This window comes from Rhinatrema bivittatum, chromosome 1, assembly GCF_901001135.1.
Source record: "Rhinatrema bivittatum chromosome 1, aRhiBiv1.1, whole genome shotgun sequence".
NCBI lineage: Eukaryota > Metazoa > Chordata > Amphibia > Gymnophiona > Rhinatrematidae > Rhinatrema > Rhinatrema bivittatum.
Window position 1 is genome coordinate 564600446 of NC_042615.1, and position 14097 is coordinate 564614542.

General features: G+C 42.4%; 1 protein-coding gene across 1 annotated transcript in view; it reads left to right on the forward strand.

Moving 5' to 3' along the window:
- LOC115099496 (G-protein coupled receptor 54-like) overlaps window positions 1-8454 on the forward strand; it is a 115301-nt gene extending 106847 nt beyond the window's left edge. The window contains exons 4-5 of the mRNA XM_029617173.1: window positions 3533-3771; window positions 7088-8454. Coding sequence (XP_029473033.1) covers window positions 3533-3771; window positions 7088-7438 — 590 coding nt within the window. The 3' untranslated portion in view covers window positions 7439-8454. The remainder of the gene's footprint in view (window positions 1-3532; window positions 3772-7087) is intronic.
- Window positions 8455-14097: the final 5643 nt, after the last annotated feature.

Genomic DNA, 14097 nt, shown 5'->3' on the forward strand with positions numbered 1-14097 from the left:
CGCATGTATTGTGGCCAACCAGGTCATGTGGTACCCTCCTGTCCACTCTGTTCGGGAAACTCCCAGGCCTAGGATCCGCCAGAGGACTCCTCCTAGGCCTGACAGTGCCATCTCCTCCGCTAACACTACCTGTCTCATTAACTCAGACGCCCTAGAATTCCCACACCCTAGCTCTGGTGGACTCCGGGGCTGGTGGGAACTTTATACTCAGACAACTCGTGGAGCACCTACAAATCCCCACCATCCAGACACATACGCCATTGCTACTGTCTTCAATTTATGGTGAGCCTTTACCAGGTGAAGTTACCTGCTCCACCATGCCAATCCAACTTCGCACCGGGTCACTGCACATAGAGACCATTTCCTTTTTGGTCTTAGATAAGGCTATACATTCTGTGGTGCTTGGAATGCCATGGTTACAAATGCACACACCACAATTCGATTGGAGCACCTTACAACTGTCCCAATGGGGCAAGTCCTGCCATGGAAAGTGCTTAGAGGTCGTGACTCCTATGCTTTGCCTGACCACTACCACAGCTCTTCCGGGTCTTCCCCTGCAGTACTCCTCTTTTTGAGACGTGTTCTCCAAGAAAGCTGCGGGCACTCTACTGCCTCACCGCTCATTTGATTGCACCATAAACTTGTTACCCAACACTGAACCTCCCAGAGGAAGGGGGTACCCACTTTCTCTGATGGAAACCAAGGCCATATCCAAAACTATACTATAGAATTTGGTGAAAGGCTTCATCCGGCCTTCTAAGCCTTCCCGCTGGAGCTGGGTTCTTTTTTGTGGGAAAGAAGGACAGTTCCCTTCGGTCTTGCATAGATTACCGCGGCTTAAATGAGATCACCCTGAAGGATCGCTACCCAGTGCCATTAATCTCTAAACTTTTTGATAGGCTCCAAGGGCCAAAATATTCACTAAATTGGACATCAGAGGAGCATATAACTTGGTCAGGATACACCGGGGCGACGAATAGAAAATCGCATTTAACACCCATGACGGCCATTTTGAATATTTAGTAATGCCATTTGGCCTCTGCAACTCCCAGGCAGTATTGCAAAATATGATGAATGAAATCTTCAGGGACATGCTTTACAGCTGTGTAGTGATATACCTGGATGACATTCTGGATTTCTCGCAAGACCTTCAGAGCCATCATTTGGATGTCGCCAACGTCTTATAAAGATTGAGGGACAACCAGTTATAGGCCAAACTGGAAAAATGCTCCTTTCACTAGGAGTCTGTTCCTTTTTAAGGCTATGTAGTCTCTAGCCAGGGATTCTAGATGGATCCACAAAAGACCAACAGTATTCGAGATTGGCCACAACCCACTGGTCTTAAGGCACTGCGAAGATTCTTGGGTTTCACTAACTACTACAGGTCATTCATCCACAATTATTCAACACTGACCACTCCACATACAGCCATGACTCGAAAGGGAGCAATCCCTCTCAGTGGTCTCCTGAAGCCGTGACTGCTTTCCAAGAACTCAAGGAGGCATTCCTACAAGAACCGTGCTTACGCCACCCGGATCCCCGATGACCCTTTGTCGTCGAAGTGGATGCTTCTGACGTCGGTGTTGGTGCAGTCCTCAGCCAGCACTCAGCCAATCACACCTTGCACCTATGCTCGTTTTTCTTCCGAAGCTTCTCCCCTGCGGAGTGTAATTACAGAATTGGGGCAAGGAATTGCTGGCGATTAAATTAGCCTTCGATGAATGAAGTCCATGGCTCGAGGGAGCGCAACACCAAATCACAGTTTACACCGACCATAAGAACCTTGAATACTTACATCATGCTCAACACCTGAATCACAGGCAGGCCTGCTGGTCTCTATTTTTTACCCGGTTCGATTTCCTCTTGCGATACCGGCCAGCTGATAAAAACACCCGAGCCGATGCACTCTCCAATTCATTTACCACGGAAGATGTTCCAGATACTCCGCAGCACATCATTGACCCTACGAGGGTGCTCCTCTCCGCTACACACACAGTTCCAGCTGGGAAGACGGTGGTTCCCAGTACATTCAAAAGGAAGATCTTCAGATGGGCGCATGACTCTCTGCTCGCAGGCCATCCCGGACAAGTTAGAACGCTTTCTACTCTGCAAAGGTTCTACTGGTGGCCAACCATGAAGACAGACGTCCATGCATACGTAGAATCGTGCCCTACTTGCGCCCGTCAAAAGCTGCCGGTAGTTCGCCCTTGGGGGCTTCTTCAACCACTTCCTGCAACTAGCGAGCCGTGGACACATATAGCCATGGATTTCATTGTTGATTTACCTCAATCCAGTGGCAACAACACCATCTGAGTCACCGTGGACCGCTTTTCAAAGATGGCTCATTTTGTGGTGTTACCTGGTCTACCTTCGGCTCCAGAATTAGCGAAACTATTCATTCACCACGTATTTTGCCTCCATGGCCTCCCAAGACACATCCTCTCTGATCGAGGGGTGCAATTTACGGCGAAATTCTGGAGGTCATTATGCAAAAAATTTGACATATCCCTGGACCTCACATCAGCCTACCATCCGCAGGCCAAAGGACAGATAGAGAGGACGACCCATACTTTAAAACAGTTTCTCCGGGCATATGTAAACTCTAAGCAAAGTGACTGGTCCGATTTGCTCCCCGGGCCGAGTTTGCTTTAAACTCCCACCAATCTGCTTCTACTGGATCTTCACCCTTCCAAATTGTCTACGGACTTCAACTTCTTCCTCCTCTTCCAGTGCCTCTATCTGTGTCATTTCCCGCAGCACAGGTCTCGGTGCAAGAACTACACCAAATCTGGGAGCACACCAAACAACTTCTCCAACAAGCTGGTCAAAAGGCTAAGAAGTTCTACGATGCCCATCACCGGGCAGCTCCTCAGTTGCACCCCGGAGACAAAGTGTGGCTCAGTACCTGCTTCATCCACCTAAAACTGCCATCAGCTTGCTTTGCGCCCAGATACATTGGCCTTTTGCAGTACATCGCCACCTGGGTCCAGTTACTTACAGCCTTCAGTTATCCTTGTCACTTAAGATCCAGAATGTTTCCATATCTCTCTCTTAAAGCTGCTCATCCTGTCTGAGTTCTCAAGGAAACCACCTGAACCCCAACCTCTAACAGCTGAAGAGGATATCACCTATCAGGTTGAGGACATCTTGGACGTAAGGAAGTGTATAAACAATGCAAAATTGTATGGTGTATGCTGATTTCATAGAATAGGGAGGATGCCTAACAATAAGATAAGCAAACATGTATGCATTGTGCATGTGGGATGCATTACACGGAGATTTGAAAGTTTCTGTTGACATCTAAATTATGTTGTAATAAATATGAGGTTTTATGACTTTTGCATTAAATCCCATTAAAATTAGCTGTAAACTAAAAACATTTTCACCTGGGATATCCAGATGCTTAACCAGTCCATTAGTTTTCCACTGACCATATCATTTTGTCCCGTTTCATATTTATGTAACAATTGATCAGGCTACTATATAAAATCCCAGATAATGATGCTCCTAATAATAATGTTTTATGTTTCAGGTTCCTTTGTATTGTCCATTCCGGTTGCGATATACCAGAAGCTTGATATTGGAGAGTGGTACGGCCCCCAGACTTACTGCATAGAGGCATTTCCTTCAGTTCATCACCAGAAGGCTTTTATTCTCTACACATTCCTGGCAGTGTATCTTCTACCTCTGATTACAATTTGTGTCTGTTATGCCTTCATGCTGAAAGGAATGAGCAGGCCTATAGTGGAGCCCACTGATAATAACTACCAGGTATTTATTGCTATTATTGTTGTTGTTATTATCCTGGCATTTAATTTTAGTTCAGTCTTGTTTTGTTTGATTCATTCTTAGAAGCCATCAGTAGTCTATGGGTGCACTGTCACTCAAAACTGATGTCAGCCAATCAGCGGTCACTTCCAGTCTAATCCCTGCCCAAACCAAACCACCCTATGATATCACTGGTATGACATCACCAGAAGTCCAACCCTCATCACACCCCCATAAATACGCCCCCTAGAACATCATCAGAAGAGGCCCTGTTGCTTTTTAATGTCGACAGAATTAATGGACTCTGGCCATTTTTTATAATCTCACTGGAAGTACAACACAAACCCAACCCACACCCAAAAATTAACCCCTAGAACATCATCAGAAATGCCCTTGCCAATTTTAATGATGAAAGAGCCAGAAGCAGGATTTTTTTTCTAGTCCCTCTGTTTTAAAAGTTAATAGTTGTGGCATGGCAGGAAGCTTTCTCTCATTCTGTACACAGTGATAGGGAGAATCTCCCCCTTCCCTCCTCCCATCACTGTAGATACGCATGCCCAATGGCCCCTGTCGTGGGATTATGGGCGGACGTAGGAGTTGGAGTAAAGGTGGGGCATGGGCCGGGGCTACACCTATTCACTTCTAAGGGAGTGGGCGGGGCTTAGACCGGCAGTAAGCGCTGATTGGCTAATGTCAGTTTTGATTGACAGTGTACCCATAGACTACTGCCATCTAATAGATTCCAAGTTAGGCTCTGCTTATGTGCTTTTCATTAATCAACTTTATAGAAGTTGCCTGCAACCACACTTACTTCAACGTGAAGATATGGCAAAACTACTAAAAAATATTTCTTTCAGTTGCTAATAATGATTCGGCAATGTGAATTGCATCACTTCCTACTGATGTTAAGAACATTAGAAGTGGCACGCAGGGTCAGACCAAGGTCCAAGAGGCCCAGCATTCTGTCTCTGACATTAGCCGGTCCAGGTCGCAAGTACCTGACAAATCCTGAATAGTTGATCTATTTATTGTAACTCTTTCCCAGGGATAAGCACTGGATTTCCCATATCTACCTGGTTAATAACTGTTTAGGAACATTTCCTTCAGGAACTTGTCCAATCGTCTTTTGAACCCCTCTGACAACAGATTCCATACCTTGATTGTGCACTGAGTGAAAAAATACTTCCTATGATTTGTTTTTTTGTCTTCTGAAGCTATAGTGAAGGTATACAGTTGCTCTATCTGGACAGGAGTTAGTATATGTCTAACTGGGTGCTGTTTTATTATTTATAGTATTTTCCTATACTCTTTAACCTTGAAATCCTTGCCCTGAAGTTCTTCTACGCAGATCTGTTTTACTATAAAAAGCAACAGAACATGTAATATAATTCCATTTGTTTTTCCAGCTTTCATCCCAGACATCTGCCCTGAAATTACCTAGTGAATTTGATGCTGCCTTTTTTGATTTTTTTTTTTTTTTAAATGCCTATTGTTTTGTATTCTGGGTCTTGTAATTCTACTTTTTCTATTAAGAAACTTGAACTGCAGTTCCCATAATACCTTAGGATAAGTGGCCTGTGGTTAATGGATATGATGTAACATGGTTTCATTGCTGCAACAGGACATTGATAAGGCAGAGGCATTTCAAAGGACGGCCACCTAAATGGTGCATAGCTTTGCACTATAAAACGTTTACATAGTGAGACAAAGAGCTAACCATGCCCTTTCTTGAAGAAGTAATAGAAAGGGGAGTGAGAATACCATCATATCAATTTCTAATAAACTTTAATAAGGTCCCAGCAAGTAGCATTTCCCATAGAAAGCAAAGGGTCATTATACGAAGCTGAAGGGAGAAAAGCTCTACAGGAATGTGGAAACATTTTTTTTCACCAAGAGGCCAGTGGACATTTGGAACAGACATCCAGTGGAGGTTATAGCAGCCATAACAGTGGCAGAATTCAATCAAGCATGGGATAGACACAAAAAGGATACGTTTTAAAGCCATTTCTGCGAGAATGGCCTTTTACAAAATTGCGTGCTTGATAGGAAGGTAAACTAGCGCATGCATTGTCCTGTATGCACGTAAGTTCATCCACAGTGAGCAGAGACATGTCTGTGGGTGGAGTTGAAGAGGGGCTCGGGCTTATGTAGATATTTTTGCATTTTCAAAAATATGTACTTAAGATTTCCTGAAAAAAAAAAAGAAGAAGCTGTGCACAAATTAGCAAGTGTAATTGTGTTTGAATAGTTTTGGTAGGATAATTTTTAAAGGGAATATATGTGCATATTTTCCCTTTGAAAACTGGTATAAAGAATGTGCATAATGGATTTAAAATATAGGTGGGTGTTACAAAATTACCCCCAGTCATTAAGTAAGGCCTTCGCCAGCGGAGTAGGCAAGCACAAATGGATGGAGCGAGTGATCCTTTTCTGCCAGCATCATCTTTGCTTCTACGTAGTACTGCAGAAATTCCAGGGGAGCTGCATCTGGTTTTCATTGTCACATGATACTGCCCAATTTTACATAAACAGATGTTTGAATGGCAATTTCATGTTATTTTTTTAATACATCTTTCTTTTAAGCACTTTGGAACAGGTTTTTCAAAATAAATTGGTGAGTGAAAATAATTTTATACGAGATCTAACTGCAATGACTGGACTGAATAACAGACAGAGGTCCATACCGAGTAAGCTGGGGAGTGGAAAATTATGCGGTTAAAGATATCTTGGTAATGTTACTTTAATATTCAGTGGAACATCGCCGAATATGTGTTCCGCTGAATGTACCCAAATAAAATCAGAGTTACCCAGATAAAGTTATGCGGATAACTTTGAAACAGTCCTTTGGCATGCCATACTTACATGGATAACTCTACCCGGATAGCACTGAACATCAGCCCTGACTGACTACAGAATGCCTTCTCAACACTTTTTTTTATCCAGCTAAATTTTGTATAGGTCTTTTAAACAGAGAGAGGGGGAAAATTTTTTAAGCCAAAGATTTGTCCGGGTAACACCTGAAGTTACCTGGATACATTTTTTTGATTATGGACCTCGTAGTACATCTTTTTCGACAGTATTGTAGCTATCAAGGCATAAACGATTTATTGAATGTACACACTCCAGTTTCTGTCAACTAGTGTAGTGGCCAAGGGTTGCCCTCATCTTGCCACAGAGAAATCTGATTCAAACATTCGCCACAGAAGCAGAACAGATAAATCCTCTTAAATTGAGAGCTCTTAAAGTGTAGTTTTGAAACAGCGCAGGCATGTTATAAAAGCTCTTGAAGAAGGTTCATAGTCTCTGTCTTCTTTGGCAGGTTCAGCTCCTAGCAGAAAGGTCAGAGGCCATGCGAACAAAGATCTCAAAGATGGTGGTGGTGATCGTTTTGCTCTTCACAATCTGCTGGGGCCCCATCCAGCTCTTTTTCTTGTTCCAGGCTTTTGATTCCAGCTTTCAAAAGAATTATGAAACATACAAACTCAAGATCTTTGCACACTGCATGTCCTACTCTAACTCCTCCATTAACCCCATTGTGTATGCTTTCATGGGGGCCAACTTCAGAAAGTCTTTCAAGAAGGCCTTTCCTTTCATCTTCAAGCAGAGAGTTGGGATCATAGCTGGAGCTACAGTTAACACAGAGATGCATTGTGTATCTTCAGGAACCTGAGGGGCTTCTGTAAAGGACAAGTAGAATCAACATTGTCGTGAATTTCTTGAAAGAATATTATGTACTTTATTTAAAAGGCAAAAAGACCAAAACGCATACCATAGAAAGTCAAACAAGGCAATGCTTGGTAGCACCAAATAAATGTTCACAGGACATGAAAATAATGGACATAAAGGACATTCGTATGTGAGTCTGGGGAAATTAATATTTCATTTACCCCAAATTGTTTGTAACCATAGGTCCCATTTTTAAAACACAAAATAAGTGAACTAAATTGTGAACAAAGTGATTATTCTTTATCCAGATTCATGAAAGTTGATCCAAAGATGGAACCTTAACTATATCCAAATTTTTGTTGGAAAAACCATGTGATGGATGCCCGCGTGTTTATTGCTGATTGGTCAAGACAGTAAGCTGGATATAGGCCATGTATGGAATAACCATGTCTTCATAAGTATTCATTGGATCATCTCCTTTATCTCCATTATAAGGATTCATTCAATCTCACCGTAACAAATTTTATCAGCAAACGTCGATATTATAGGAATCATAAATAGTCTAGGCAAAGTTATGCCAACATTGCGCCGTCATTTGTAAACCATTGTGCAATTGGTAGAGCTATTTCAATGCAAAGCATTAAAGGCAATTTTCCAAAAATATATTTACTCAGGTAAATTGGACTAGATGAAAATTACCGTCTACCACATGGCATAAAGAATATAGCCGGTCTAGATTTTCAGGGGGATAGCCGTGTTAGTCTGGTGTAGCAAAAATGACACGAGGCGGACGGTAGTGGTTCTGTCCTCAAAAGCTCATGTCTCAATAAATTGGTTAGTCTATAAGGTGCCACTCGCCTCGTGTCATTTTTGCTATAACTAGTTAGGTAGCATTTCTCATTAAAAAAAAAAAAAAAGGGGTCTGTCAGCCCTATCCTCTACTTCCCTTCCCCAGTGAAACAAATGGATGCCCTGGGATCCAAATGATTGTTCTGAGCTTCTGGCCATAATAAGTAGTTTGTGGGGTTTTGAGTGGGGCAGGAGGGTTAGGGTTGGGTTGACGAGGGGGGAGAGGGGGCTTCTGCAAGAGACCTTCTTTGTCATTATATTTTGACAATTTGGGGGGGGGGGAGTTTTTCGGGCCTAAAGGCCTTCAACAATTTCTAACAATTTTGGGGGGTTCGGGGAGCAAGTGGGATCAGTCGACGGGGCTGAAATTTGTTTCACTGGGGTGGGAGATCAGGGCAGTAGGCCTGGTTTTTCTTTTTTGTTTACTGGGAATCGTTATTTAAAGGTTAAAGTTATTCGGGAACACATATGCAGATAACTTTGAAACCTAACTGTCAATATTCAAACATAGCCACAGAGCAGGAGATGATAAATTGGACATGGACTCAATTTATATGCCATGTTCAGTTCACAATCTCCAGGTTTTATTAATAATATTCAAAGCAGCATATTGTAGAACATTTAGATCTGATGATTCAGGGTAATTTTGTAACAGCCTGTATACATAGCAGTTTTGAAAGTGAACATACACATGTAAGTTTCCTTTGAAAATTACTCCAGCAAAACTGCTGACACAGAATTGCAGCTGCTATTTAATGTGGGTAGTTATGCCATGAAAATTTATGTGCATGCTCTTTAAGCTCAAAACGTTTGCCTATAAATGAAAATCCCGCCCCTCACCCGAATACAGAAAAAAGTATGCATGCTTTTACCCACATATTGGAGGTGCAATTTTATAAATTACCATTTCTGAAATGCCTTTTAAAATTACCCTCCCAATGTTGAGTGTTATGAACAGCACCTTGGAACAGGAGAATGATCTTCTAGTACATTCATCAAATGCACTGAAGAACAGACGTAGGACAGCATAGATCAGTGGTTCCCAACCTGGGGTCCACGGGACCATCCCAGGGGGTCCTCCAGAAGGAATACAAGAAAGTTTAGTTAGGAAGAAAAGGAGCGGGCTTTTGCTGCCTGTGATTAGTTAAGCTGCTATCACAGGCCAGGAGAGTTAAGAATCAGGCCTATTATGGCCCTGAAAAATTCATGACGAACAAGGGAGAGCAAAATAGTACACTCAAAGGGTCAATGCAATAAGATAAGGAGGGTGTAGTAGACAAACTTTTAACTCACCAGCATATATAGCCCAAAAGTAAGGATATGTATTTCAAAGCAACGTGACATACAAAGCTGAAGAAAACATCTGATGTACGAGCAGAAATGAAAAGCTTTAAAAAAAAGAGGAGGGGCATGAGCGTGTTCTGGGTGGGGAATGGGCATTCCTGGATTTAAACTTGAAATTAGTGTGTAAATTCTATTACGCATTGGCGCATGGCGGGGTCCCCTGCCGTACAACTTTACTTCTGCTATGGATGACGTGCAGTAGTAAAACCAAAAAATCTAGGCAGATCAGCTGGGTTTTAAAGGTCAGGGCTAACAGGGGAGGAAGGGAGGCTATTAAACTAGGTGGCTTTGGAAGTCCTATTCCTTAACTGGATGAACTGGGAACGAACTGGGAAAACGGTTAATGGCATTGGCACGTGTCTTTTAAAATCCCCCTACTTACACGGTAGAAGTGGCATTTGTGGGCACAGACATGCATCCACTTAAAACTGCACACACGTGCTCTGTCAAGCTCTTTTATAACATGCGCACATATACGCGTGTATGTCATAAAATGGCGAGATCCCTGGGTGCGGGTAGACGAACACGCGCCCATTTGCACCCATGCGTTGGTTTAAAAGTTACCGTCCCCATGAGGAGCTTGTAAATCTTGGGAAGCACAGGAGCCTCGGACATCTAAAAAAGGTAGACTCTCAGTCAATATGGATATAGCAAAATTCCATTCATGAACTTTATTCATTTTTAAGCTTAGATCAGTTAGTGGTCATGGGGTCATGCCTAATACGCCATACACCAATGACAGGGAGAGTAATTTTATAAGTGTGAGTGACTAGGTAAAGTCTGCATGAGTCTATTATAGATAAATTCAAATTGAAAATACGTGCATAGGTTCCTGGCTCTGTGCACAAACCCAGCCGCAGAAAGTTATGTCTGCTCCATCAAGAGAGTAACTTGCACAGGTGAGCCTATGTGCCTATATTTTAACCTCAAAAAAGTCTGCACATAAGTCCAAACTCTGTTCCCCGGAACACCTTCTGATTCACGTAAAGGTCCATGCAAAACTGGTTACTTTTGTGTCAGCTGAGCCCTTGGCTATTTTAGAATGGCCATTCACTTGCATAGAACTGGGTAGATAGCTTTCAAAATTCAGTCCTGTATGTGGTGGATCTCTCCATTTTATGGAGTTATTTGTTGTTGACTGTAACTTTGAAACTGAAAGTAGTATAGAATTTAATAAAAAACCATGACTGAATTTTATCCTATAGATTATTTTATCCTATAGATTATAAAAACCATGACTGGATTTTATCCTATAGATTATTTTATCCTATAGATTATAAAAACCATGACTGGATTTTATCCTATAGATTATTTTATCCTATAGATTTTTTTTTTTGGACCCAGATGTTTGCTCCTTCTCCTTTGGGCCTCCAACTGAACTGGAACCTGGGCTGGAGTCCTGGCACCATGAATCTTTAGTTACAGTTACCTGGGGATTTTCCCTCAATTTTTTTATAACCTTCACCTCCAATATACACACAGGGCAGTGCAATATTCTGTGCATGAGAACTGCACTAAAATCCGCCTAGATCTCCATTTTTTGTATAAACAATATACAAAAGCTTTTAAATAAATAAATAAATAAATACATACATACATACATACATACATACATAGCATACAGATTAAAAAAAAAATTAACTCCCAATGCAGTAAGCTAACACTATGCTAATGCATCGGGAGTTAAAATGTGTGTATTGCAAGCTAAAACGTGCGCTTAGCAGGGGCTGAACGCACATTTTAACTTAGGAGAAGAGAGGGTGTGGAGCTGAAGAGGGGACGTGGGCTGACTCTGCATCCTCTGACTGAAAAGCAGACCACTCTCCAGCGAAGAAAAGAAGCTTTCCTGTGCTAGACAGATCTAGCAACCCGCGACATCACAGATGACACTGCACTGGTCCTGCGAGCAATTCCATTCTGCGCCCTTGCTTCTGAAATGTGCATGCCTTCCTGTATCGATGTTCCCTTTCCTGTGAAGGGGAGGCTCAGTGCTGACTCAGAGCAGAGGACAGAGAAAGGACCTGGCAGGGAGCATCCTTTCCCCTCCCCCCCCCCCTTCCCAGCCTCCCTGCAAAATTCACAGCCCCAAAAAGAGTTAGCCAAGTCTTCACAGACCCTCCCTGAGAGGTCAGGAAATGCAACTGCTCTGCCCTTCCTTTTCCTGCTCTTCCTGCAGCCCCTGCCATGCCTTGCCTGCACAGCAAAGGGATAAGGAATGCTGCCAGTCACAAGAAATTAACTATCAGGTTAGTGACTGAAGCTGTGGTCTTGAGGTGGCAACAGCACTGGAAATTTAACTCCATCTCTAACCAGGAGTTAAGTTTCCAGGGCTAAGAAGATCCCAGTTTAGGCCAGTGCACCTCTCTGCATCTACTTAATGCTCTCATTTGCATGGAATTTCCATGCCAGGGCACTAAGTACTCACATTTTTGAACACACATTTAATGAGCTTAAAACTCCTTGCTGCATTGCCACCAGGGCTTATGCTCGGAACAGGTGCGTTCAAGCACAGGTTGAACTGGGCATTCAGCTGACATCACCTTTCTGCATCAGCCTGCTAATTTGATCATTGCCGTGACAGTTCTCAGCTGAGGGTCATGCTCCAGGGCTCCTTCCGAAATTCTTCAATCGTAGTCCACTAGGTGTCACCCTTGAGCAATGAGCATTCCCAGCCAATCTGAGGACTGGAAGACCCAATGTGGGAGTCGAACTGGGGATCTTTCTCATGTCATTGCACTGCAATCAGACCAGCCCTGATCAACTTTTTAATTGGCACATTCTCTAGCATGTGAGGATGCTGTCCTCACCTCACCGGTGAGGAACAAATTTAGGAGCACTGACCTCTGGCGTGTTGCAGATTGGAACAATTCATTACTGATGTGACGGCGTCTGTATTTAAAAGTTCCTGCAACATTTTTTCTCCTACAAAAAAAAAAAAATAAGTGGATATGGATTAGATTCATTCAAACAAGATGTCCAGGGATGATATTTGTTATTTCATGTCACTTCTGAAATGTCAGTACTGAAATGTGGACCATTTTGAGCTTTTTCTGTACATCTTTTTTCCAGCATCTTTGGATTGACACTCATGAATTTGGATAAGTAGTACTTCGCCTTATTCACTTTTTGTGCTTTCACTTTAAAATTAAAATGCTTTGAGTAAGAAACAGGATCCATGATTATAAAAATTGTGGGTAAATGATTTCAAGGCATCAGACTGAGCAACAGCCACTGCGTTAGCTCTATTGAGTACTGCCCGTTTATATTATTTACCTGTAGCTTTTTAAAAAAATTTTCCTTCAAATTGGTAAGAAGAAGGGTAGACCTAAGTTAAATCATTTGGACCCTCCCGTCCCTGTCACCGGGCTATCTCACGCTTCATGGTTGCATTGATGCACTGTGGCTACAATGAAGGGATGAGTCGGCCCAGTGACAGGGACGGGAGGGTCCAAATGATTTACCTTACATCTATCAAGTTACTCAAGAATAGGAAGGCATATTAACCAGGCATCAGGCACTATATACCATATAACAAACAAAAAATAAAGAGCTTGTATAAATTTGACAATATATTTTATTAACAAAAACAATCAAATCTATAAATCACATACAACTACATATGAACATAACAAAATTGCATTATTAAAACAGTTCCCTTATTCCCAACTTAGGACCTTCATTTCGCCAATGTAGCCAGCTTCTTCAGGGGACTCGATAACACATGTATTAAAATTCCTGCTAGCACACACAATACAACATTTGCTACCACACTATTTATATAAGACCATTTGAATATATTTAAACATGTGGCTGCCTATAGGGCATGAAATTGTACCACTGCTGATTTACAAAATAAATTTAAAAAACAGCATGTACAATAAGCCACAAAGACAGTCTATCAGAATGTGTCCACATATGTTTAAAAATACAGCAGCTTATATGATCATGGTGTTGAACTGCTATTGATTTCCAAAAATGCCGGATATCGGATATACAACTACTACATTCCACGTTGCGCTGCAGCCTTGCCGCTGACAAACGAGTATACACATACTGGCGTTTGAAACAGTCGCTACAATAGTATGGTTTCAACCAATGAATAGACTTCTCATTCATAGCTTCAGTGTATGAGATGATCGAATTCTCAATACCTTTCAGTTCAAAAATAGTGTGCTCGTGGAAGAGCCAACAATGTGGCTGTTAAGCCCCTGAGGCAGCTCCTAGAAGAGCGAAACTCGGCCAGAGTCGGGCAAGATTCAATAGAAGTCCTTTTTTCCAATCCATCTCTTCGTGTTCATATCGGATATACAAGCAAGCACAAAGCTGTATTTCCTGAATTTAAACATATAGGGGCGGAGTTTCAGAGCCCTGCTCGCCTAAATCCGCCCAAAACCGGGCGGATTTAGGTGAGCAGGGCCCTGCGCGCCGGTAGGCCTATTTTACATAGGCCTACCGGCGCGTGCAGAGCCC